Consider the following 20,857-nt stretch of genomic DNA (forward strand, 5'->3'; position numbering starts at 1 on the left):
GCCGTGGGGCACAGGCAATGGTAGGGATGCATCAGCAGTCCTATCCCCCCCAGGACCGTGGCACTTTGCAAGAGCATCCTCCGGGGAAGCCAAGTTGTCATGGGGGTAAACCATAGGGTTTGGATCCCGAGGGGTACACAAGGCTCTGGCACAACAAACCGCCCCATTCGGGAGTAGTTAAAACACCTCTTTATTAATATACAAACCTAGCAACATTCAAGCCAACCCAAATATGAAATGACGTAAAGCGCGGCGTAAATACAGCATACAGAACAGCCCCAGCGGAGAGCAGCCAGCTCAGCCCTGTTTGTGTGCTTGGGAACAATCTGTGTCCTCCGTGGCCAGGCAGGAGCAGTGCTGCATCTCCTCAGCCCCTCTGAGCTTGAAGGAGCTGCTGTGTCCTCCTGCAGAGACCCTGCGTGGGCACAGCGAGGTGCTCTGCCCACCTCCACCCCTTCCACCGCGTAAGGCACTGAGGAACGCTTTCACAGCCTCGAGCTGCACTCGTTCCTAACATTTCTGCCATAGAACCCTTTTGGAAGTCCTCGCAGCTCTTGAAAATAGCTTGGGAGACTGCAAGAAGTGAGGGGGGCTTTGGGCAAGCAGCCTGAAGGTGCACGCAGTGGGAGAACAGTACCGACACCGCCTGCAGAGCGCGGCCACCTCACCCAGGAGGAGCTGACGACGCCTCCAGGCTCTTTTCCTGCCCCAAAACACCCAGGGCTGCTCCTGCTGAGGGCTCTGAGCAGCTACAGCCATCGTGGTTAAAGTGCAAAGAGAAATGCTGCCTGCTCTTCCTGCATGCCTGGTGGCACTACTCCCTGCTCCCCCGCATCCTGTTTCCTGCTGGAATGGGGAGGTAAAATAAGCCAGCCCCAGCCCTGGCAGTCAGGGAAGTTTAACGCAGGACATGCCTTAAACTTGCTGACACAGGCAAGAATCGAGCTGCCCAAATGTCCCAATGAAACCAGTTGGGAAGACAAATCCAAAGGCGATGACGGTTTTGCTGGGCTTCACCGGCAGCCACGTGTTCTGCTCTAAAGCAAGAATCCTGCTCTTGTAACCAATGGGTTTTCTTTGCAAACGTGGAGAGCAGTTGTTTGTCATAGACTCTTTTTTTCTCCCTCAAATGTAAGAGTTTTGGTCTCTGCATTTCCCCCATCATCCACTGCCTGAGGTCCCATGGAAGCACAGGACTTCAGCCTGAGGAAGTCCTGAGCCAGAGGATGGGAGTGGGCACAGCAACAGGAGGAGGAACGCAGGCTTACAACATGACCCCGAGATGCAGGAGAGGTATTGCACGGCCCCTCCTCCTCATCACAGAACAGTAAGAGGAACTGCAGCAGCAAGGAATAGCAAATCTAGACAGAGACACGAGGAGGAAATGAAGCCTGGCAAAGACAGATGTGAAAATCACCGCAACACACCCTCCTGAAATAGAAAACACCACTTCTAAACAGCCGACTTCCTCTTATCCCCAGGTCATTCAGCGTCAACAATGAAGTCCTTTCTCCAGTATGGGTTGCTTCAGCAGCCTCTCAAAGACTAGCAAGGCATGGGAGGTCAGGCACAGCCACAGGGAGGGACAGAATACAGCTCCAGATCCAAAAGAAGAATCGGAACTTGCAGGAGGGAAGGCAGGAGCAGTGCCAGCCACCCAGCCCTGAGCCTCAGCCCTGGCACAGCACTTCTCCATCCACCAGCGTGACGTAGGGCCGTTCTCACTCTATTTCTGGTACTGAAGAGTCAACACAAAGTTTCAATTCTGAGTTTCACCGCTTCCGTACCTCCCTGAATGGGGACCTTGCTCTGGCAACCTGTTCTTAAGGCAAAAAGGCTTTTCCCTTCCACCCTCACTGCCTCAGGTCCATCCAACTCCTTCTGCACGCCGAGAACACCTCAATCACAAACTGGCCGACCAAAGGCTCAACTGAAGGCACAACTGAAGTAGCAGGAAACAAAGCAGGAGCTTGCCAAGGCTCACAGCTCACATTTACACTTGTGCTGTTCACCACTTCACTGGAAAATGCCCCCATAAGGTTCCAAATTACAAAGCGTTCATCATGGCTGCATCGGTGCGAGGCGGTGTTTAAACTCCAGGGGGATGTTGGCATTGAGGGGAGCAGAAAGCCATGGTGAACAGGTGGGTGCCAGGGGCAGGAGGGACACCCAACCACCTCCTTCCAGGAAATAAAGAAAAGCTTTGCTTCTGGTTGCTCTCACAACAAGAAGAAGAGAAGATGTCAGCCTGCGTGACACAACTCGGCACCACCTGTTTTCTTTATGCTCCCCAGACACGAGTTTGTAAGAAACTTGTGTTCACTGAACCTTGCCAGACAGTCATATACGTCAGGGGAAGTGAAAGAACGTTCACAAAGGGACTGTACGCTGTGTGCCTGAAACAGAAGTGGCGTTTCAGTAGCGCTGTTAGCATGAAACACCAACATCCGCCCTTGTTAGACATCAGTATTTCTGCTAACAGAAAACTATCAACCCCATTCCTTTACAGAATTGAAACACGTGTTGGTCTTCAATTATATATGTAAAGACAGATAATATGCATTACCTACCTATGCAGAATTCCTATAAATACAACTGAAGACCAACACTTGTGTTGGCCTTTTGACTTCACAGACCCCACACAAGAAAATCCAATCCGAACGATGACGACAGAAGACTTACCAGCACCACCCCCATGATGTGATGGTTAAACCTACTGGGCTCCCTGCTAGGGAAAATGGTGGACCAGTGCTGGGCAGGCTGGGACACACCAACACCCGCCAGCTGGCAGCTGCTCACCCAATGCTCTGTGCTGTGCTGGTGAGGTAGCTGGTCGCTCTATTGCTGTGCGCATCGATGCACTGACCTCTCTGCAAAGCAGGCTGCCACCTGCCAAGGTGACAGCAGAGCGGAGCCAATACCTGCTGTCCTGTGCCTTATACTGGAGGAGAGAGAAAGGCTGCAGTCCTCAGGAGCTCCCCCGAGCCCTTCCCATCGCCGCAGGGCTATGGAGATGTTTGCACCTATACAGGCTTCCCACTAAAACGCTCCCATAGGCTTCTGGGTGCACATTCAGCACTGTGCTTTGAGACACAGGGGAGCCTGGCAAGCAAAGGGCCGAGGGAGGGAGACAGACAGGGTTCAGAAAGCTGGAGAACTGAAGTTTTAAAACATACAAAATGGAACACGCTGGAAAAAAGTTTAAAAGTTGCAAGACAGGAAAGGAAAAAAGAAAGAAACGTGTGGGGCACGGAGAGAGCACTGGAAGGTGGCAGCTGAAGACTCCAGCCTGGGAAAAGGAGCGGGGCTCCAGCCAGCACTACTCCCTCTGGTAGCCACTCAGTTCCACCTCATCCTTGCGGCGACGCTGAGCAAAGAGGGAGCTGAAGGGGTAGAGTTTGGCTTTGGCCTGGAAGCGCTGCCCGGCGATGTCGATCTCGTACTCGCCCTGGTTGATGAAGTCAGTTGTCACCACCAGCTCCTCCCCTGTCTTCTCGTCGAAGTGCTGCACGAAGCCAAGGCAGACGTGGCGCTCCAGAGTGTAGCTGTAGGCACTGCTGGTGGTTTTGCCCACGTAGCGGCCGTTGCGGAAGATGGGTTCGCCCCACCAGGGCCAGAGGTCCATATCTGTGTCGTGGTCCTCGAGAATGAACATGGTGAAGCGTTTGTACACCCCGTTCTGCTTCTGCTCCAACAGAGCTTCCTGGCCAATGAAGTCCATCCCCTGGGGGAAAAAAAAGAAAGCCTCGGCTGATGGAAGGAATGGGAACTGCGGCACTGCTGGAGTTTTAACAAACTACCAACGTGAGGTCAGCCTGGGCTTGGAAGTTATGCTCCATCAGAACAGGCTGCTTCCGCACCCAGCTCAGACAGAAGCTGTCATGTTCACTGTTTCAGATGCTGGAGGTGTTCTATGATTTTACAAACTGGAAGGAAACCATCTGAAATTTGTAGCCGTGATCAGTGTGTGCTTTCTGAGTTTATACAAGCATTTGTTTTGGCTCATGCAAAGATGTGAGAAAGACAGATAGCAAGCAAGCGATAGAGATGGCACATGTCTGCACAGTGGGGTACAGCTCCACACTGGTTTATGTTTCAGTAAAAGCAGAGAGCTCCTGCTCCTGGTGTCTATCCTGGTATGCTTTCAGCTTCATGACAAAGCCACGTGGGGCACAGGCTGGCTTCTGCTTCATCAGACTGGGAAAGGAGCTGGGAGAATCACAAGCGCTGTAAGGTATGCAGCTCCCTCCACTACACTGAACTACACAGGATGCTACACAGATCACTGGGAATGCTGCCCAGCAGAGAGGAACATGGAATTTTTTTTTTTTTATTTTTTTTTTAATCATTTTAGCACCTTTACGAAGCATAAGAACAGGTTACAGTCACGCCCTTAGAGCTCCACAAAAAATGACCTATCTACCCAATTGGGTGGCATCACAGAAATGCTGGGCCCAGCCACAATTCCAGTTTTCCACCGTACCTTTTCCAGCTTGACCTGGAACTCACGGCCACACTCCATAGGAGTGGTAAAGGCATCCAGATCCTGGCCCCAGAAGGCAAAAAACTTCTCGATCCGCAGGCTGCGGAGCGCGTAGTAACCGGCGTTGCGGATCCCATACTTCTGCCCCATGTTCATCACCTCGTTGTACACGTGGAGGGCGTACTGCAAAGGAAGGGGGAAGCACAGAGCTGCAGACACACACCAGGAAAGAGGGACAGCATCTGACACACCACCGTCGATGTTACTGTGCCCTGCCTGGCTGCTAGGATGCTACACAAAGCAGGGGAACTCCCCTTGTGCCCTGCAGGCACCTTTCCCACTCTTCATTACCCTGAGTCAACATGGAAAAACCATTACTAATTATGCAGGCGAGCAACTGTTTTAATTAGCTGAGGCTACAGCGTCCTCTTACCTCGATGGGAATATAAAGCATGAATCCAGGTTCTCCTGTGTGAGTGATGCTCATCACACGGATGCCATTAGCGTAGCCCACGCTCATCTCCTGCAGAATCAGAGGGGGTGAAAACATCCAAACTGGGACACAGCACAGAGACCCAGAAGGAACACACTAACACATAACGCACACCATGTGGGACAAGGCGTCTGCCACCAGCATGCACTTCTGAAGGACTGGATTTTTAGATTCAGACAGCAGTTATCCAAATACTCTCCAGATTTCTGAATCTCTTCATGAAAGCCTTGGAACTGGATCAGAACAAAGGCTTGTGCTTTACACCCTGGAGGAGCTAACAGCAGCTATCTGCTCAGCCCTTTAACTCCAGAGCCACCAACCCCAGCTGCCCCTGACAGATGATTTTGGAACAGGTTACGTGATATATGCCACGACACCACATGGCACCAAGCCTACAGCGAGTGGGATACTGAAAAAAAAAAATCCATATTCACCTATATATTCAGCAAGTACAATTCAGATAAAGCAGGTAGCAAAGTGAGCTTAATGAGGACATGACCAGCGCAGCACAGCTACTGCAATAACTGTAGGTGAATCCAAATTCCCCTCTAACTACTGAAAGCGCAGTCCTTTCCCTTCTAGCACACATGCTTCAGGAAACCTAGTGGGGTGAGGAGGAAGGAAGCACGGTCACCCACCTTGCAGAAGAAAGAAGGAAAGTGTTCTGGGGTCATTGGGGCATAGGACAACTCTGACAAGACATCCACAGCACGGGGGCCTATCAGGTTGAGAGCTAAAGAGAGGAAGATAAATCATTAGGATGAGACCGAAGCGGTCTTACTTAATGCTGCACACATGCATGCACCTATTTTTATTTCCCTTTGGGAAGTTGTGTAGTTCACACCATGGAGGGTTGTAAAGTTGACTTAAGAACAGGGACATCATTAGACTCTCCTGGCAGCACACAGGAAAGGAAATATGTCTCCCAGCTCACAGCTTGCCAGGAAGAAGAGTCTGATCATTGGTTTCACCCAGCCACAGCTCCACAGACACCACAACAAACACAAGACACCATTTGTGACTTCAGGCCGTGCCATAAGGTCTGCTTTCAGTGATGCATTACCCGTGTACTTCCAGGTCACATCTTCTATAGTCAAGTTGCTATCTTCAGGCAAATGGTTCTTCAGCCAGGCCCAGCAATGGACTTGTTGGTCAGTAGGGGAAATCATAAAGAAGCTGGAAAAGAAAAAGTGAAACCCAGAAACAGTGAATTGTGACAGCCACGAGGTGACTCAGTACATTCTGTGTCCAACAGCCACTGGAGACACTCAGCAGCTTCCAAGATAACACAAGACCCAGTATGCTGGTTTAGGAAAACCACAACTAACGGATCAATGCCACCACATCTGTTACGACAGGAAAGCTGCCTGCAAGCAGCCACAGCACTCTGGTGACAAGAAGGCAGCAGAAGCTCTAGAAATGGAATACAGGCAGCTCTACAGCACGCCCGCACGGCAGCTCCGCAGTCACAGTCATTTTGCAGACAGTAAGACTGCTCTTGAAGAGCAGTGATTCCGTGTACTCTGACAGCAGAAGAGTGCTCCATTCTCAAAGCAACTTCTTGTTTCAGCAAGTCTCTCCTGACACAATGGTGGTTATTATGAACAGTGTCTGTACACAGAACTCTATTTGATATGTGGAAACAAGCTGGTCTCTTTCATACAGATTGTGAGCTGGAGTACATTATTGACAGAGATAATATCTGCAAATGTGGTTAACAAGGAGGAAAGCTACCAGTTTCACACAGAGGCAGACAATGCTTCTAACAATACATGAATGCAAATAGAGGAAGATGGAAAAAAGCAGCTTCTAATTAGAAGAGCAGCAGAGAGGACTGCTTTCACACCAACACAATGAGAGCATACACAGACAGTGGCGCAGGGAAATAAAACCAATGCTCAGCTGAGACATACCCATTAAAAAGTTCTTAACCATCAAAAGGTTTTTTTTTTTTTAAATTAAATGCCAAAGAGAGCTGAAGTCGCTGCATCTAAGGATGAGATCCTGTGATCGTGTCAGTTTGCATCAGAGAGCAAAAAAAACCCACATGAGAAGTGCACTGTGCCGAGAATGAGAGTAACCACACAACAGTGCAAGCAGAAAGAATCAAAAAGGAGCCATCAGCAGGGAATCCCAGTGAGAAGATTGCCCAGGAGTCAATAAGCAAACACTGTTAGTCTGAACACTTAAGCAATAAACTAACGACTGGAACAGATGTGCTGAAAACATATCTGTCTTTCAATGGAGAAAGCAAACACCTGAAGCCTAACACTGGGTCAAAATCTGTTCTTATCTGCAGTCACCAAAAGGGCCTGTTTCCCCCAGTAAAGCCATGCTTTCATTTGGGGTACAGCATTAGGAAGAAGTGCAGCACAGAGACTTCACGTTTCTTTATGAGGTGTGGGAGTGGAGTTCACAGTCTTTGCTAAGAGGCTCCTGCAGGCGCTCCCACCAAATGCAGGTGGTGGAGATGTGCACCTACCTGCGTTTGCTCAAGCGTGCTATGCTGCAGTCGTTCTCATACCCTCCGTTCTCATTCAGCATGCCAGTATGCACAACGTGCCCCACTGGCACGTCCAGGTCGTTGGAGAAGAGATACTGCAGGCTCTGCAGTGCCTGGTCTCCTGTGGACTACAGGAAATGAGAGTCAGTTAAGGCAGACGAGCTGTGTGAGCACCACTAATTCACTGGGGCAGCTGAAGAATGCATCAATGTTCTGGCCCAAATTCTTTCAATTGTGAGTTTGGCCGTCCTCCCTCCAGCTATCCTCGGGAGCCACGAGTAAACAGCAGGCTGCCCTCACCAGGCAGTGCCGCAGCACTCCACAGCTACTTACACTTATCTCAAACTTGGTAAAAGACGACATGTCGATCACACAGACTGCTTCCTTGCAGCACTTGACTTCGGAACCCACAATATCAAACCAGTCCGGTTTGTAGAAGGTTTTGCTCTGATCCAAATCCAGCAGATCTAACGTCAAGAAGAATTAAAGCCACATTTCATAAGTGGAACAAATTAACATCAAATGTAGGCCAATACAGACGCACCAGGCAGAGGAAAACACGGTCTCACCTTTCCCAGGTGGGACGAAGTATTTGACCCTCTCAAAGCCGTGCTTCTCCATCCACCTGGCCCCCTGGGCATCCAGGCGGTCGTACAGCGGGGAGGTACGCAGCTGTCTGCCCGTCTGGAAGTCCCAGCGGGGAACTTTGAGGTCACACATGAGAGCTGCAATGGTCACAGAGAGCCACCATTAGGTCAAGCGGTGACTTGTAGCTCGGATTTTCTTCCAGATGACTGATGATGAGCTGGTTCTTACACCTGAACCATCAAGGAAATTCTCTCAAAACACTTCTGCCTTTCCTCTTCCATTTTTGGACATCAGCAGTTCTGTTTTGACCCATTTGCAGCTGTGCAAAATGGTAACGATATCTCCAAATGCATTCTGTGCAAATACCTGCAGCCTCATGACATCTGCTCAGAACACTGAGGTTTGTAGATACCCATGGCTTCATGGCTATACCGTTGATACACCTGAACAAAACCTCTCTTTCCTGTGAGGTCGCACTGACTGACATCAGTGATGCACCTTTCCTCCCTAACAGCACACACTATCACACACTCCTCATTCTGACAACACTAACAGTGGGGCAATCATTGAATTCACCTTCTCAAATATCAGCAGCTCAGCCTTTTCTAATCACCAAAGCTTTTCCAAATGTCTCCTACACTTTCTCAGACAATATCTAACATGCTTTTTAAGAAAACAAGCATCCTTGTGCATAACTCCTCCCTGGAAGCACTCAGGGCCAGGCTGGATGGGGCTGTGAGCAACCTGCTCCAGAAGGAGGTATCCCTGCCTACAGCAGGGGGTTGGAACGAGATGATCTTAAAGGTCCCTTCCAACCCAAACCATTCTATGATCCTCCCTCATTACCTGTAGGGAGTACAACTGAAGGACATCTGAATATTTCTTTATAAATGTTAAGTTTCTCCTTAGGTCATAAAGTACTTCCAATTGAAGCTGAGATAGATAGCCTACTATTTCCAAAACAGACCTTGGTGCTGATTTATTAGGCTGGAATCCTACACAGATAAGCACAAACTTCCCCAGAGCAGAGGCAAAGCACAGAAATAGGAACAAGCACTCTACCAGCAGCATCTCTTCCAGCAAGGCTAATGAGAATGCTGCTAACACAACGCAACCACTATTCCCTTCCTCTGCAAAACGCACCCCTGCATTTGTCCCAGGGGAGGCCAGCAGGAAGGAAAATGATTCTCAGAGCAGTGACAGCTGACAGAGGACAGACAGTGTAGCAAAGAGCAAATGGTTGCATGTCCTGGCAAGCTGTGAAGGCAGAGACCTCACTTACGCATCACTTCCATCACACGGTGACGGAGGAAGGTGCGGCTGCTCTGGAGGGTACCAAAGCGCTTCAAATCCAAAGGCCAGACGTTTTCTGATGGGTAGCCATTTACCATCCACTCTGCCAGGTACCTGATGGAAGCAGAAAAGAAAAACCAAGAAATCAATCGGCGGAAAAAAGAGTCCAGCTTCGAAGTTAGAAGCAAGGCAATTCAGACATGAGAATATCTGGCAGCTGGGAGAGAACAGAACTCAAATGGTATCCTGTATCTGGAAGTCTTCTCCTTTACAAAACCCATCCATCAGCCCTTCATGTTATTAATTTCCCACTAGGATGAAAAATACAGAGCAGCAGGAAGTTAAGGACACGTGCTAAACGAAGCCAGACTGGACAGGCAGCTTGGCTGACAGTGTCAAGCCCTCATGCTGCACTACACAAAGGAGTGCTGGGTACACTTAGGCTGGAGTGTGCAAGCTGACTGCTTTGTCATTTTCAGCACCTTGTGTAGGCTCAGCCACAAAGCATCAGTGGCAGCATCCACTTCAGCACCAGGAACCAGCCAAGTTATGCTTTGCTACACTTCTCGCAGTGAGGGAGGAAGGCGTGCTCCAGAGCTAAGGGACAAAGGTAGCTCAGATAAAAGCAGAGCTGAAGGGTCTGTCTGCAGCAAGTAAACAGAAAAACCAAAGGGTTTGAGGCTGCTCATTAAAAGTTACATTAGCTAATCTGCTTCGCTTCAGGCTGTAGCAGCAAATGGAAAACTGGTTTTTAGCTTCAGAAGAGATTTTGACTCTTAGAGAACCTCACTGCAAAGATTCTCCGTGTTATGCTATGGCAACAAAATGTGATTATTTCCTTCCCTTGGTGAGTTAAACTAACAGACAATGGAGGGAAACTAGAGGAAAAATGCAGACATTAGCACTAGGCGAGCAGCTTGTTAAGAAAGCTGTACAGCAGAAGGGATGCTGGGCTGCCAAACCCAAATGGCAATCAGAGGAAGCGATGATCATTTTGCAAGCAACTTTGCTGCCGGGTCCACACCTATATGGCTGTCAAAGTATTTGCATTAACACAGGAACTGGAATGTACTGGGAAATGATGACATCTCTAGCTCACTGGCAGAGGATGGTCTTTAGCTGCATTGGCCACACGTGGCATCACATATGGATGCTCTGTCTGCTTTAGATTCACTGTTTTGAGAGAAATTAACCACGGTGTCAACTTGAAAATGTAAATGGTTTCAGCCAAATAATAAGCTAAAGGGTACACGGAGTACAGAAGATGAAGGAATAAGCTTTGCTGAGCTTTCATCTCTTCCTGGGAGACAAAAATTGGGACTGGTTAGCTCAGGAAGCTCGTTTGATCTCCAGCATGCTGCTGATCACTGGAATGCGGTGCCTGGAGAGGTGTGCGGGATAGGAGAGGCCAGCACAGACTGGGATACACACAGAACATCACCAGAATGCAGCACTGCTCCTCTCCATCCCTCAAGCTGGAGACAAAAGTGTCCTCTTTTGGCAGCAGAAGGAATGTGACAGATACTGGCACTGGAGCAGCCATTTTCTTAGTTCAAACCTTGCTTACACACATAATAGTGAGAAACCACTTACTTGCCTGCTCCCCCACCATATGAGATCCCAGCTGAGTTCATTCCAGCCAGAACGAAGTATCCCCGCACGGTGGGCGACTCGCCCATGATGCACCGCATGTCTGGCGTGAAGGACTCCGGGCAATTCACCAACTGCATGATCTGCAGAGCCTCCAAGTTGGGCATCCTGCGCAGAAGGGAGCTCAGAAGCGGTTCTAGGAGCCAAGACAAACAAAAAGACAAGAAGTCACATCACAGAGCTCTTCAGCTGCTTCACTGCCAGACTGGCCAGCACGCTGCTACCTGAACGCAGCTCTCATTTCAGCACACAAGCAGCCATACTGATTCAGACCAAGAGGTCAGTGCTGTTTTCCACAGTGGAAATGTGTTTAGTTTTGTTAGGGAAAGCAATAGATACCCAGAGAGCAACAAGGAGAGACAAGCCTATGTGGCATCTGCCTCACACGTCTTGCCAGCCTACACTTACCCGCAGCTAAGAGCATTTCCTAGAAGCCTGTAAGCCTTCCCTTCACCCTAAATGGTATGTACTAAATACAAGGATAATATTTACTAAATGCTAAACAGTATTTACTAAACAAAACTAATATTTACTGACAGGTAAGTGATATTTACTAAATAGTAACCTTTAATTGATCTCTTCTTTTTTGACCATTTCCCCACAACTTCTTGGCAGCACATGCTAGGTGTTTTCAGGAGTTCCACACGTGTATGAGGTATGAGGAATCACCTCCTCTTGTTTCAAAACTCACACTCAATTACCTTTTACGATGGCCTTGAGCTGCCATTGCAGAAGAGAGAGTGCACAGATTCCCACCTGGCCTCCCCACCCCATTCAGGCTTCCCTGGACCTCTGTTCATCTCCCTTTGGTCCTCTCTCTTTTCCTTACCTGTCCAGTCACTCCCTTGGAAGCTGCTCCAACCTGTGCTCAGCCCCTGGCCCCTCTCCCACCAGCTCCTCTCCAGTAATATGATGTTCTCTGGAGACAGGGAGCCCAGAACAACACCCCTCATCTGGTAAGCCAAGGATTTAGGGCAGCGTAACAACTTTGTTTTCTGCTCCAGCCTAACAATTCCTATCTTTTGCTTTGACTTCTGATGACTGTACAGAACCAACATGATGATCGGTTCAAAGCCCATCAACTTTGTATGGTGAAATGAAGTCCTCAGAACTCAGCACCAGTAACACTCCTCAGCTTTTCAAACACCAACATACTCAGATTTCACATCACCTAAGAAATCACAGAGAGAAGCGGTCTTTGTGACCTGCTCTTTTTCTTCCCTCTCTCATGCACCGCAATTCCAGAGGGAGAGCCTGTCATTACAGACCCTTTTATTCTTATTGATAAAAAGAGGGATCCGCTTTAGATTTGTCCTTACACCCAAAATTTAAGCTACTGTACAGAGCATTTTAAAAATCAAAAGATGTTCCAAGCAAAGAGATCAAAGCAGTAATGCAAGAGCTCAAACTGCAGGAACTGCTGCCCTAGGAAAGGATCAAATATTGGCTGAGTAAGCTCTGACTCTATTCAACTGCTCAGCAGTTTGAACTGATGAAAGGGTCATGCTGAAACGTGGCATGCAGTTGCTTCTGAAACTCAGGCAATCTGTGGGTGCAGACAATGCTTTCTCATTTTAGCAGTATCTAGAAAGCCAAAGAAGAAGAGGGTGCAGAGCTTGGGCAACTCATTAGTGAAGCTAACACTTCAAGCAAGTCTGCAGCCATCTGCAGGTCTCTAAACTGCAGACAACCTTGGCTCTAAACCACCACCTTGGAGTTTGAATGGCTCGTGGTATCATCATTATCTCAGACACAGAACTAGAAGGAATCAGTGTAACGTGGGGAGTAGCTGGAAGAACACACTAGCACTGCAGGGAGACAGCAGTGAAAAGTCTAGCTGCGTTTAGAGTCACAGGCAGAGGCATCCACAGGGAAGCAAAGAGCACTGACAAAGGGCAAAATTGATTCCCCAGTACAAAAGGGGAACTGAAGATGGCACACACAGAGTTATGAGGCATAAAAGCTGGGACAAAAGGGGCTCCGAGACCACGCTGTATTCCTTCCCACACAAAGAACCCTCCGTGTCAACACTACATCCAGAACATCAAAACACATGTAAGCAATATGAGAGGAGAAAGACAGCATATGTGGAAAGCAATAAACCACAACACTGTCAGGATGGAATGAAGTCTGGAAAGCAGCAATACCAGGTTCTGTCCACAAAGCAAACTTCTTGCACTGGGAATACACTTGGCAGTCAGGGCTGCCAAGTCTGCCTTCTGCAGAAGCCACGCGCTGTGCTGCTGCAGGACTCTGCCCCCCACCACGTACCAAAGTGATCCCAGTCTTCCTGCAGGTTATGGATCTCCAGCTGGTTCCGTCCCTCCGTGAAAAGAGGTTTGGGGTTTTTCTCAAAGCCCCCCGAGAGGATTCCGCCCTGCCAGTTGCGGATGTAGATCCTGCCATCGGGGTCCACAACAGCTGCAGAGGAAAGAAAAGAGGTGGGAAGGGAATTGAGAGGAGGGACAGCTACCTCTGCCCACCCACGGCAAACACCACCGACTGGGTCTGGTGATGGGCCGGGCCAAGCTAGCAGCCCACAGCCAGGAGAACAAACAGCTTTCGTCTCCCACATCCATACTTCTACACCACTTATGGTTCTCATGTGACTGCTCATTATCACTAATTCCCACCATGACCACTCAGGTTAACTTCTGGGCACGATAATAAATAACTGAATCTAAAGAGCACCAAAGCCTGCAGAAGGACAGCGCCACGCATTCCTTGTGGCAAGGGGTTACAAACCCTTACACTGGCTCAATTCCACTGGAACTGCACCCAGGACCAGCCACACCACGGGGAGAGGTCCTGCCTCCCCCTCGTTCTCCTGGTATATTAGCAACAGTTATTTTTAATGCATACAAGTCACTGATCCACTTGGCTGCAGGCCACTGGAATAAAGAAGGCAGGCAGCAAGGAGGTGAGAGCAAGCAGTCAGGTCGGGATGGCTTCCTTTAGTGGCAGCATCCACTTGAAGCAGTTATGAAACTCCACCTGACGTGTCCCATAGCAACTTCTTTCCCCCACTCTCAAAAAAGCTGTGAATATATAATCTCAATTACTCCAGAGTCTGGTCAGAGAGTTGAATTCCTTGGAGAAAATAGACATTACTCACTAGAAGCAGAAAGTACTAAAGACTGAGAGAAAATAAGCAAAGCTTTCTACTCCCCAACCACTTTCCAAACAAGGGCTTTTATTTAAGAGATCCAAAAGCCAGAACGTGGGGGAGAAGCAATTACCTCAAGCGCTTGGGTTGCCCCTACAGCTCATAGACATGTAAATGGCATTGCAAAGCCTTAGCTTCAGTTGGAGGAAAGGAATAGATGGGCCATTTGGGCACAGCAGCCTGCAAGTAAAACATAGCGCCAAGGCTAGCACCCTCTCCAGCCCACAAATGCAACAATCCACGTCTCTTCAGACACACCAGCCAGGCAAGCTAGACCTGAGGTCATTCGTCTGCTCAGCTGACAAACTCTAAAAATCAGTTTCTGCAGCAAAAGCTTTCCAACAGCCTTCTCCACCTTCCAACCCTGGTGACTCTACGATATACATTACCGCTGAAATAGGATATTCAGAGCAATATGGTGAGGAAGTACTTCCAGCTGAGAGCTGAAAGGCCATAGTTGGCCCTTTTGTCATAATTACACCACCTGGGGAAGGCAGATGTGATTCTCTGATACACTGAAGAACCCTTACTCGGGACGTTGCTTGCCAGAGGTTCCTTCAAAGGATGTGTCAGGAGGTAGAAGTGCTCGCAGGCATGGAGTGGGATGTTGACTGGTTCCTCCCCGGAGTGGCCCAACTCGTAGGCCCACTGAAATTGGGAAGGAAAAGAAGTGCATGTTAGAATGCAGAAGAAAACAACCTCTAATAAAAAAGGCACATACAAACAGATTACCTCTGCGAGCTGGCTCTCATAAAAGGCCAAATAAGATGTGGTTCTCAGTGCCTAAGCCTTAAACAAATACATTTTTTCCCTGTTTTCTTAGGATCTAAACCATCTAGGCCAAAGACTGTATTTGTGTTTCTGACGTAACATTTAGAAGAGCCAGACCTTGGCGAGGATAGGTCAAAAGCAAAATAAGATTTGTACAGCAGAGCCAACGCTGGGCTCTGCTTCTAGAAGCAAACACCATTTGGGTGCTGGTACTACGAGGGCAACAGCAATTTAATAACCCAACCTGGCCAGCACAGTTGACAAAGTACTGGCATTTGATGTGTCCTCTGTCGGTCTCAACTCCGGTCACACGACCCTTCTGCACTGACACATGACTGACGCTCGTCCGCTCGTGGATCTGGACACCTGCAGAGGACATAAGAAGGTCAGTCCACCGCCAGCCTTCGTGCCCAGTGTCAGGCTGCTAGCACTAAGCTCTTCTTTTCTTTAAGACAAAACACCTGTGCTTGACCCAAGTGAAATCCTGCTATTTGTAGAACAGCACGCAGAGGATGTCACTGCTGAGTTGGTGAGTTATTCCTTGCCACGTGACAACCTGACCCTCGTATCAACAGTGTGAAAGAGCCCAACTACAGATTGCTTTCAATTACGGTTCAATTATGCAACAAAGCCCGATGCTTTGGATGCAAGATTGCTTTTTTTATAGAAAATCAGTTCTATTATGGAAAACCAGTATGCAGAACAGAGCAAGGCTAAAAGAAACCAGGAGAGGTGACTTCCTAAATCAATTCTCCCAACCCTGAACCCTCAGAAGGCCTCAGCTCTGTCATCCAGCCTAACCTCTGCCCCACTTTCAGACTGCTCCAAGTTTGCCAAAGTGCCCCACCAACAGCGTTTCCCACTTCACTTCCAAACCTCCTGCCAAAGCAGCACGCCCAATCACAGAACCATAGAATGGCCTGGGCTGAAAAGGACCACAGTGATCACCCAGTCTCAACTCCCTGCTGAGTGCAGGGTCGCCAACCACCAGACCAGGCTGCCCAGAGCCACATCCAGCCTGGCCTTGAATACCTCCACACAGAGACGGTTCTATTTTTGCATTTCAGATTGTTCAAACTCCTCCCACGTCTAATTTTGATTTGGGTCCTACAAAGGACCGTATATCTAATAAAACATCGTGAAAAAACACTCAGCCAGGCAGAATAACTGGATTTTAAGGAACAGGAACCTCACAGAAACAACCAACTTTTGGTCTTCAGTGCTTATGGGAACGCCCAGATGCAGAATATCGTTTTCCCTTCTGAAAGAAAGGAACTGAGACGCACCGTTCCGCGAGGCAGCCGTCGCGAGAGCCAGGCTGACGTTGGCAGACAGCACGAGTGCATCCTCGGGCACATACATGGCCCCCACGAGGTCATGGATGTTGATGAGCGGGTGGAGCTGTGCCACTTGCTTCGGGCTGATGATTTCGCAGGGGATCCCCGACACACTGCACAGAACACAGGGAACGCGCTGCCATCAGGCTCAGGGGAGAACCAACGCACGCATGAAATCAGACGTGTCTCCTGCTTGTACGTACTTGAGAGATGAAGCAATGCGTTTCAGAGAGATCAGCCGATCCTGAGTCTGAGCCAGAGAAACAGAGCCTGTCTTCACGTACCCTACGACAATCACCAAAGTCAAGTCAGATTTGGCAGGATCTCAAATTCCTTTTCATTTCAGACTCGCTGCTTCCACTACTTGAGAGCCAGGAGGTCCCGGGCCCTACGTAACCTGAAACACTCCCCAGCTAGCCACCACAAATAGCAAACAAAGGACAAAAAGTGCTTTAGTTCTGAGCTGTACTCTAATTCTCCTTCATTCTGCATTTACTCATGCTTACAAAACAGTTAAACTCCACACGCGGAACCTATTAAAAGAGAAGAGAGGTTACTGCCAAAAATGTGAGCACGTCATCTGCTAGCTACGCAGAGCAACAAAACCTCACCAAGCAGAAGCAGATGTTTGGTGATTCTACCACCTGCAGCAGCTTAATACCAACCTTAATCACAGACATGGCTATGGACACGTGTCGAGCATGACATGTATCACAGGTCCTTGTCAGCAGAGTGCTTTCAGTTCTTCACACCAGATATGTGACCCAGCATTTTGGAAGGAGAGGCAGAATTTCAGCATGTTTCCAGGGTGAGACTGGAGTAAAACACCTTGCTTTGCCTGCACTTTGGAACTCGTTAACCTTTCTGCCTTTCTGACAAGTGAACTGCTGCAGAACATGGCTCGTTTGCTCTGATCTCTTTAGTGTCCTTGGGAAAATTCACCTGTGTTTGTCCAGGTTACAGACAAGAGGAAGAACGCCTGCACTCAGCAGGCAGCCTGCCTTCAGCCTGCCCATCTGACACCTTCCTCTCATTCTTCTGATTGCACTTTTTTGCATCCATCTCATTCTTTGAACAGGAACCACCACCAATAAAGACATGGGAGCATCACTTCGCTGATCCAACCTCCCAAAGCTTACTCAGTCACTCAATGCTTACACTTTTGGTACCTGTTTGCACTCCCGTCTCTTGCTCCAGCTGCTGGTACAGCTTGTTGGAGTAGTCTGCCATCTTCAGCTCGATGGACACGGGCCGGGCTGTGCTCACGATGCCTGCACAGAAGCGCGTGGTACCTGCAGCCAATCTGTAAGAGAAGCCACAAGGACAGCCTCATCCAGCTGATGGGCAGGCAGGGAGGCGAGTGTGCGTCCCAGAAAGGCCCCCCAAGCACACCAGACCAAGAGCACCCCCTCTTTGCTGACCTTGCATCACAGACAGGGACCAGCACCTGTTTTGCCCCTCAGGACAAATCAAAAGCTATAAGGTGGGTGTTTTGCTTTACCTCACTTTTGAGAACACATTCTGTTCCAAATTAACTTCTCTTTAACTTGTCCTGAATGTCGGTGTTTTTCAAAGAAATCCCTTCAAAAATATGATCTTGCACGCAATCAACCTGCCTACCTGACAGGGTTACCTCCAAAGCAGGACTTCCCTTGGAGGAAAGTTAACTTGGACTTCTTGAAGTCCTTGCAGCTTACAGGAAGAATTACACCCTGTCAGCATGCAGCAGCTGTCAGAGACAGAAGCACACAGCTCTTTGCCCTTCTTAAGCCTGCCCTTAAACCACTGCCCATCTAGGTACTTCGTCCAGTGCTTGCATAGGAGGAAGATCTGTTAATGCTCTGCAGCACAGGCAAAGATAAGACAGATACATATAAGCATTTATTGTGTAATTTACTTCCCCGCTTTTAAGTCACCTTTCCTGCTATCGATGCAGCCCTGCTTTGGACAAGACCACTTTTGGCTTAGCATACCCATATTCCTACAGAAGTTCAACACAAGATCAGCTGTGGAAGGTATTCTTTTTGCTACATCCCTCCTCAGACACAATGAGCCGGCACATAGATTTTAGCTGTGCTTACCATAATGTTAACTGTAAGGTATTCCTACTAATGCAACAGTTTCTTATGTATTATCTGAAGCACACACATGGGCTGAGCTCCTAGATCTCAGAATTTCTTCTCTTTGGAAAAGCACCCAGCACTGAATGCACCCCAGGCACACAAAGTCAGGGAGTCACAGCCACACTGTTGAAGGCGGCATCAAGTGGGCAGCTCTGAGCTGCAGGGGAGACACTTCTTCAAATCCCAAAAGTCTCAGCACGTTACCCCATGCACAAAGCCCTCAGATTGCCTCATGAAAATACCAGGAGGCAACTTCCAAAACAGAAATCCACACAACAGGACAGTAAATTTCCAACAAGATCTATCGTACCCTGCCAAGGGCTTCACACTGAACTCACCAAGGAGTTCACAAAGTGCTTCTCTAACTGCAACACACGCCTCACTGTTTTACAGACAGGCGCTAAACCCTGCGACAGAACGAAGCAGACAACCCAAGCCTTTCACCAGCTTACAGGGCAACAGCTTGGCCATGTCTACCTACGACCTCCACGCCTCCCGTGACCTCTTTCAAGCTGTGGTGGTGGTGCATTACTTTATGGTATGCATTCCTGTTTCTGGAGGTGGTCAACAGGGGTGGGATGATCTATACAGATCTTTAGATACATTAAAATGGTCAATCTTTCCAAGCCATGTTGTGTTTTCCTCAATTACCTGCAAATAAACCACGGACAGAACTGGTGCAATCTACTGGTTTAGTTTAGTTGCATCTCTTGAGCCACCTCTAACAGCAGCATGCTCCTTACAGAGCAACAGCATCAGCTGTTCTGATTTCTGCAGCTTAGATCTGTGCAGGTAGGCAGGAGGGAAACCTAAATCTCCTCTGAACACACGTGTGTATGTACAAAAAAATGCAAGCAACTTTGCTGACCCCATCCTCTCCCATGCCTACATGCAAGTACCTTCAACACTCACTGCTAGGAGTCTGCAGATGAAGAAAATACACTCTATGTCTCTAGGGGTCAATTGAGAAATTGGCATCATCACAGTGCCACTGAACAAAAGTGAGTGAGAATGCGTGGATTTCAGGCCTGCAGTTTGTGACCTCTGCTTTCGGACAGAGACTTCATCTCTGCAGCGAATGCAGGTAGCCAGGATTGGAGGGCAGAGGGCTGCAGGGATGGGCCCTGGGAGAGAAACCCAGGGCTGCCCTATGGAGCACACCTTCAGTTAGCTCTCAAACAGGCACACTGCAAGGCACGGCTGAGCCCACCAGCAACGTCAGCGGTGCCTCTGTGAAAACATATTACGGGTGAAAAGCACCAGGGCAGGTTTTCCTGAAGGACTGCAGCCCCTGGGATGAGTCCACATTGCAGAAGGATACAGATGTAAGAGGGAAGGCGTGGCAGCAGAATTAAACCATCACGCACTCAATGCTCACCCTCTGCTCCTGGGGAGAGGGCAGGAGCCAAGATGGAGGCAGAAAAGGGAGAATGGGAAGAGAAGGGGAATGGGAAGGGATTCTTGTGCTCACAAAGCAGCAGCAGCTAAGTGTTGGTATTACATATCAGCCTGCTCCGTGGCTCCAGCACCGAGTGAGGCAGCAATGACACGTCACAGTGCGTGCTGCTGGGCACAAAGTTCTGCTTTTTCAGTCCCATTCCCAAAAATCCTTACCTGCCCTGCTCGAGCAAGACGACATCCTTCCAACCCAGCTTGGCAAGGTGATAGGCCACCGACGTGCCCGTGATTCCACCCCCGCAGATGACCACCTGGGCCTGTGCCGGCAGGGGGACCGGCTGCGATTCGGCCGTCCCGGAGGCGCCCCGGCAGCAGGCCACGCTCCTCCACTTCGGGTCAGCCCCGCGCCACCGCACGTCGGCCAGCAGCCGCAGGAACATCCCGGCCGCTCCGTGCCAGCACCGCCGCGAGCAGACACCGCTCCTTCTGGGAAGGAAGGGATGAGAACCGCGGTAGCGCTCACCTCGGAGCGCGCTGCTGGCAGCACGAGCGGACACGGGAAGCCGAGGAGCAAATGGTCCTACAGTGGGTGTGCCTTTGGGTGTTGACTACAGCGAAGAAGAGGTGAAAACAGGGAGGAGGCGCAACGCCCGAGCCGCGGGCACCGGGCAGCCCGTCTAACACCGGGGGACGCGGCTGAGCCCCGCGCTGCAGCGGGCAGCCCCGCACCTGAGGCAGGAGCGCCGGGCCCCGAGGGAGAACCGGCGGGCACAGGCCGCGCCGGCACCGCGCACCGCCTCAGGCCGCTGCCCGCGGCTTGCGCCCCGCTTATCAGCGGATCCCCGGAGACAGCACGGAGCGGACGGGCCTGGGAGGACGAGGGGACGGTGAGAGGGCCGGCTGCGGCCGTAACGGGGCGGGGGAGAGCGCGGCGGGGCCGGGGAGCCGGGGCGGGCAGCGGCTCACCTGGCGGCGGGAGGCCGGACTGACCTTCCGCGCTTTACGGCAGGCGGGCGGCAGCGCGACAGCCGCTCTGCGCGCCGCATCGCGGC

General features: G+C 49.8%; 1 protein-coding gene across 1 annotated transcript; it reads right to left on the bottom strand.

The window, feature by feature from the left end:
- Positions 1-166: 166 nt before the first annotated feature.
- On the bottom strand, positions 167-20,812 carry PDPR (pyruvate dehydrogenase phosphatase regulatory subunit). The gene is made up of 18 exons (XM_015279218.4): positions 20,772-20,812; positions 20,022-20,291; positions 17,454-17,587; positions 16,488-16,569; positions 16,234-16,397; positions 15,192-15,313; positions 14,707-14,824; positions 13,282-13,431; positions 10,954-11,146; positions 9,350-9,474; positions 8,049-8,204; positions 7,813-7,946; positions 7,459-7,607; positions 6,040-6,152; positions 5,615-5,709; positions 4,917-5,006; positions 4,484-4,666; positions 167-3,724 (listed from the first exon to the last, which is right to left on the bottom strand). The coding sequence occupies exons 2-18, from the start codon at positions 20,243-20,245 to the stop codon at positions 3,320-3,322; spliced, it is 2,637 nt and encodes an 878-aa protein (XP_015134704.2). The 5' UTR covers positions 20,246-20,291; positions 20,772-20,812; the 3' UTR covers positions 167-3,319.
- Positions 20,813-20,857: the final 45 nt, after the last annotated feature.

The sequence above is a fragment of the Gallus gallus genome, chromosome 11, assembly GCF_016699485.2.
Source record: "Gallus gallus isolate bGalGal1 chromosome 11, bGalGal1.mat.broiler.GRCg7b, whole genome shotgun sequence".
Classification (NCBI taxonomy): Eukaryota; Metazoa; Chordata; class Aves; order Galliformes; family Phasianidae; genus Gallus; species Gallus gallus.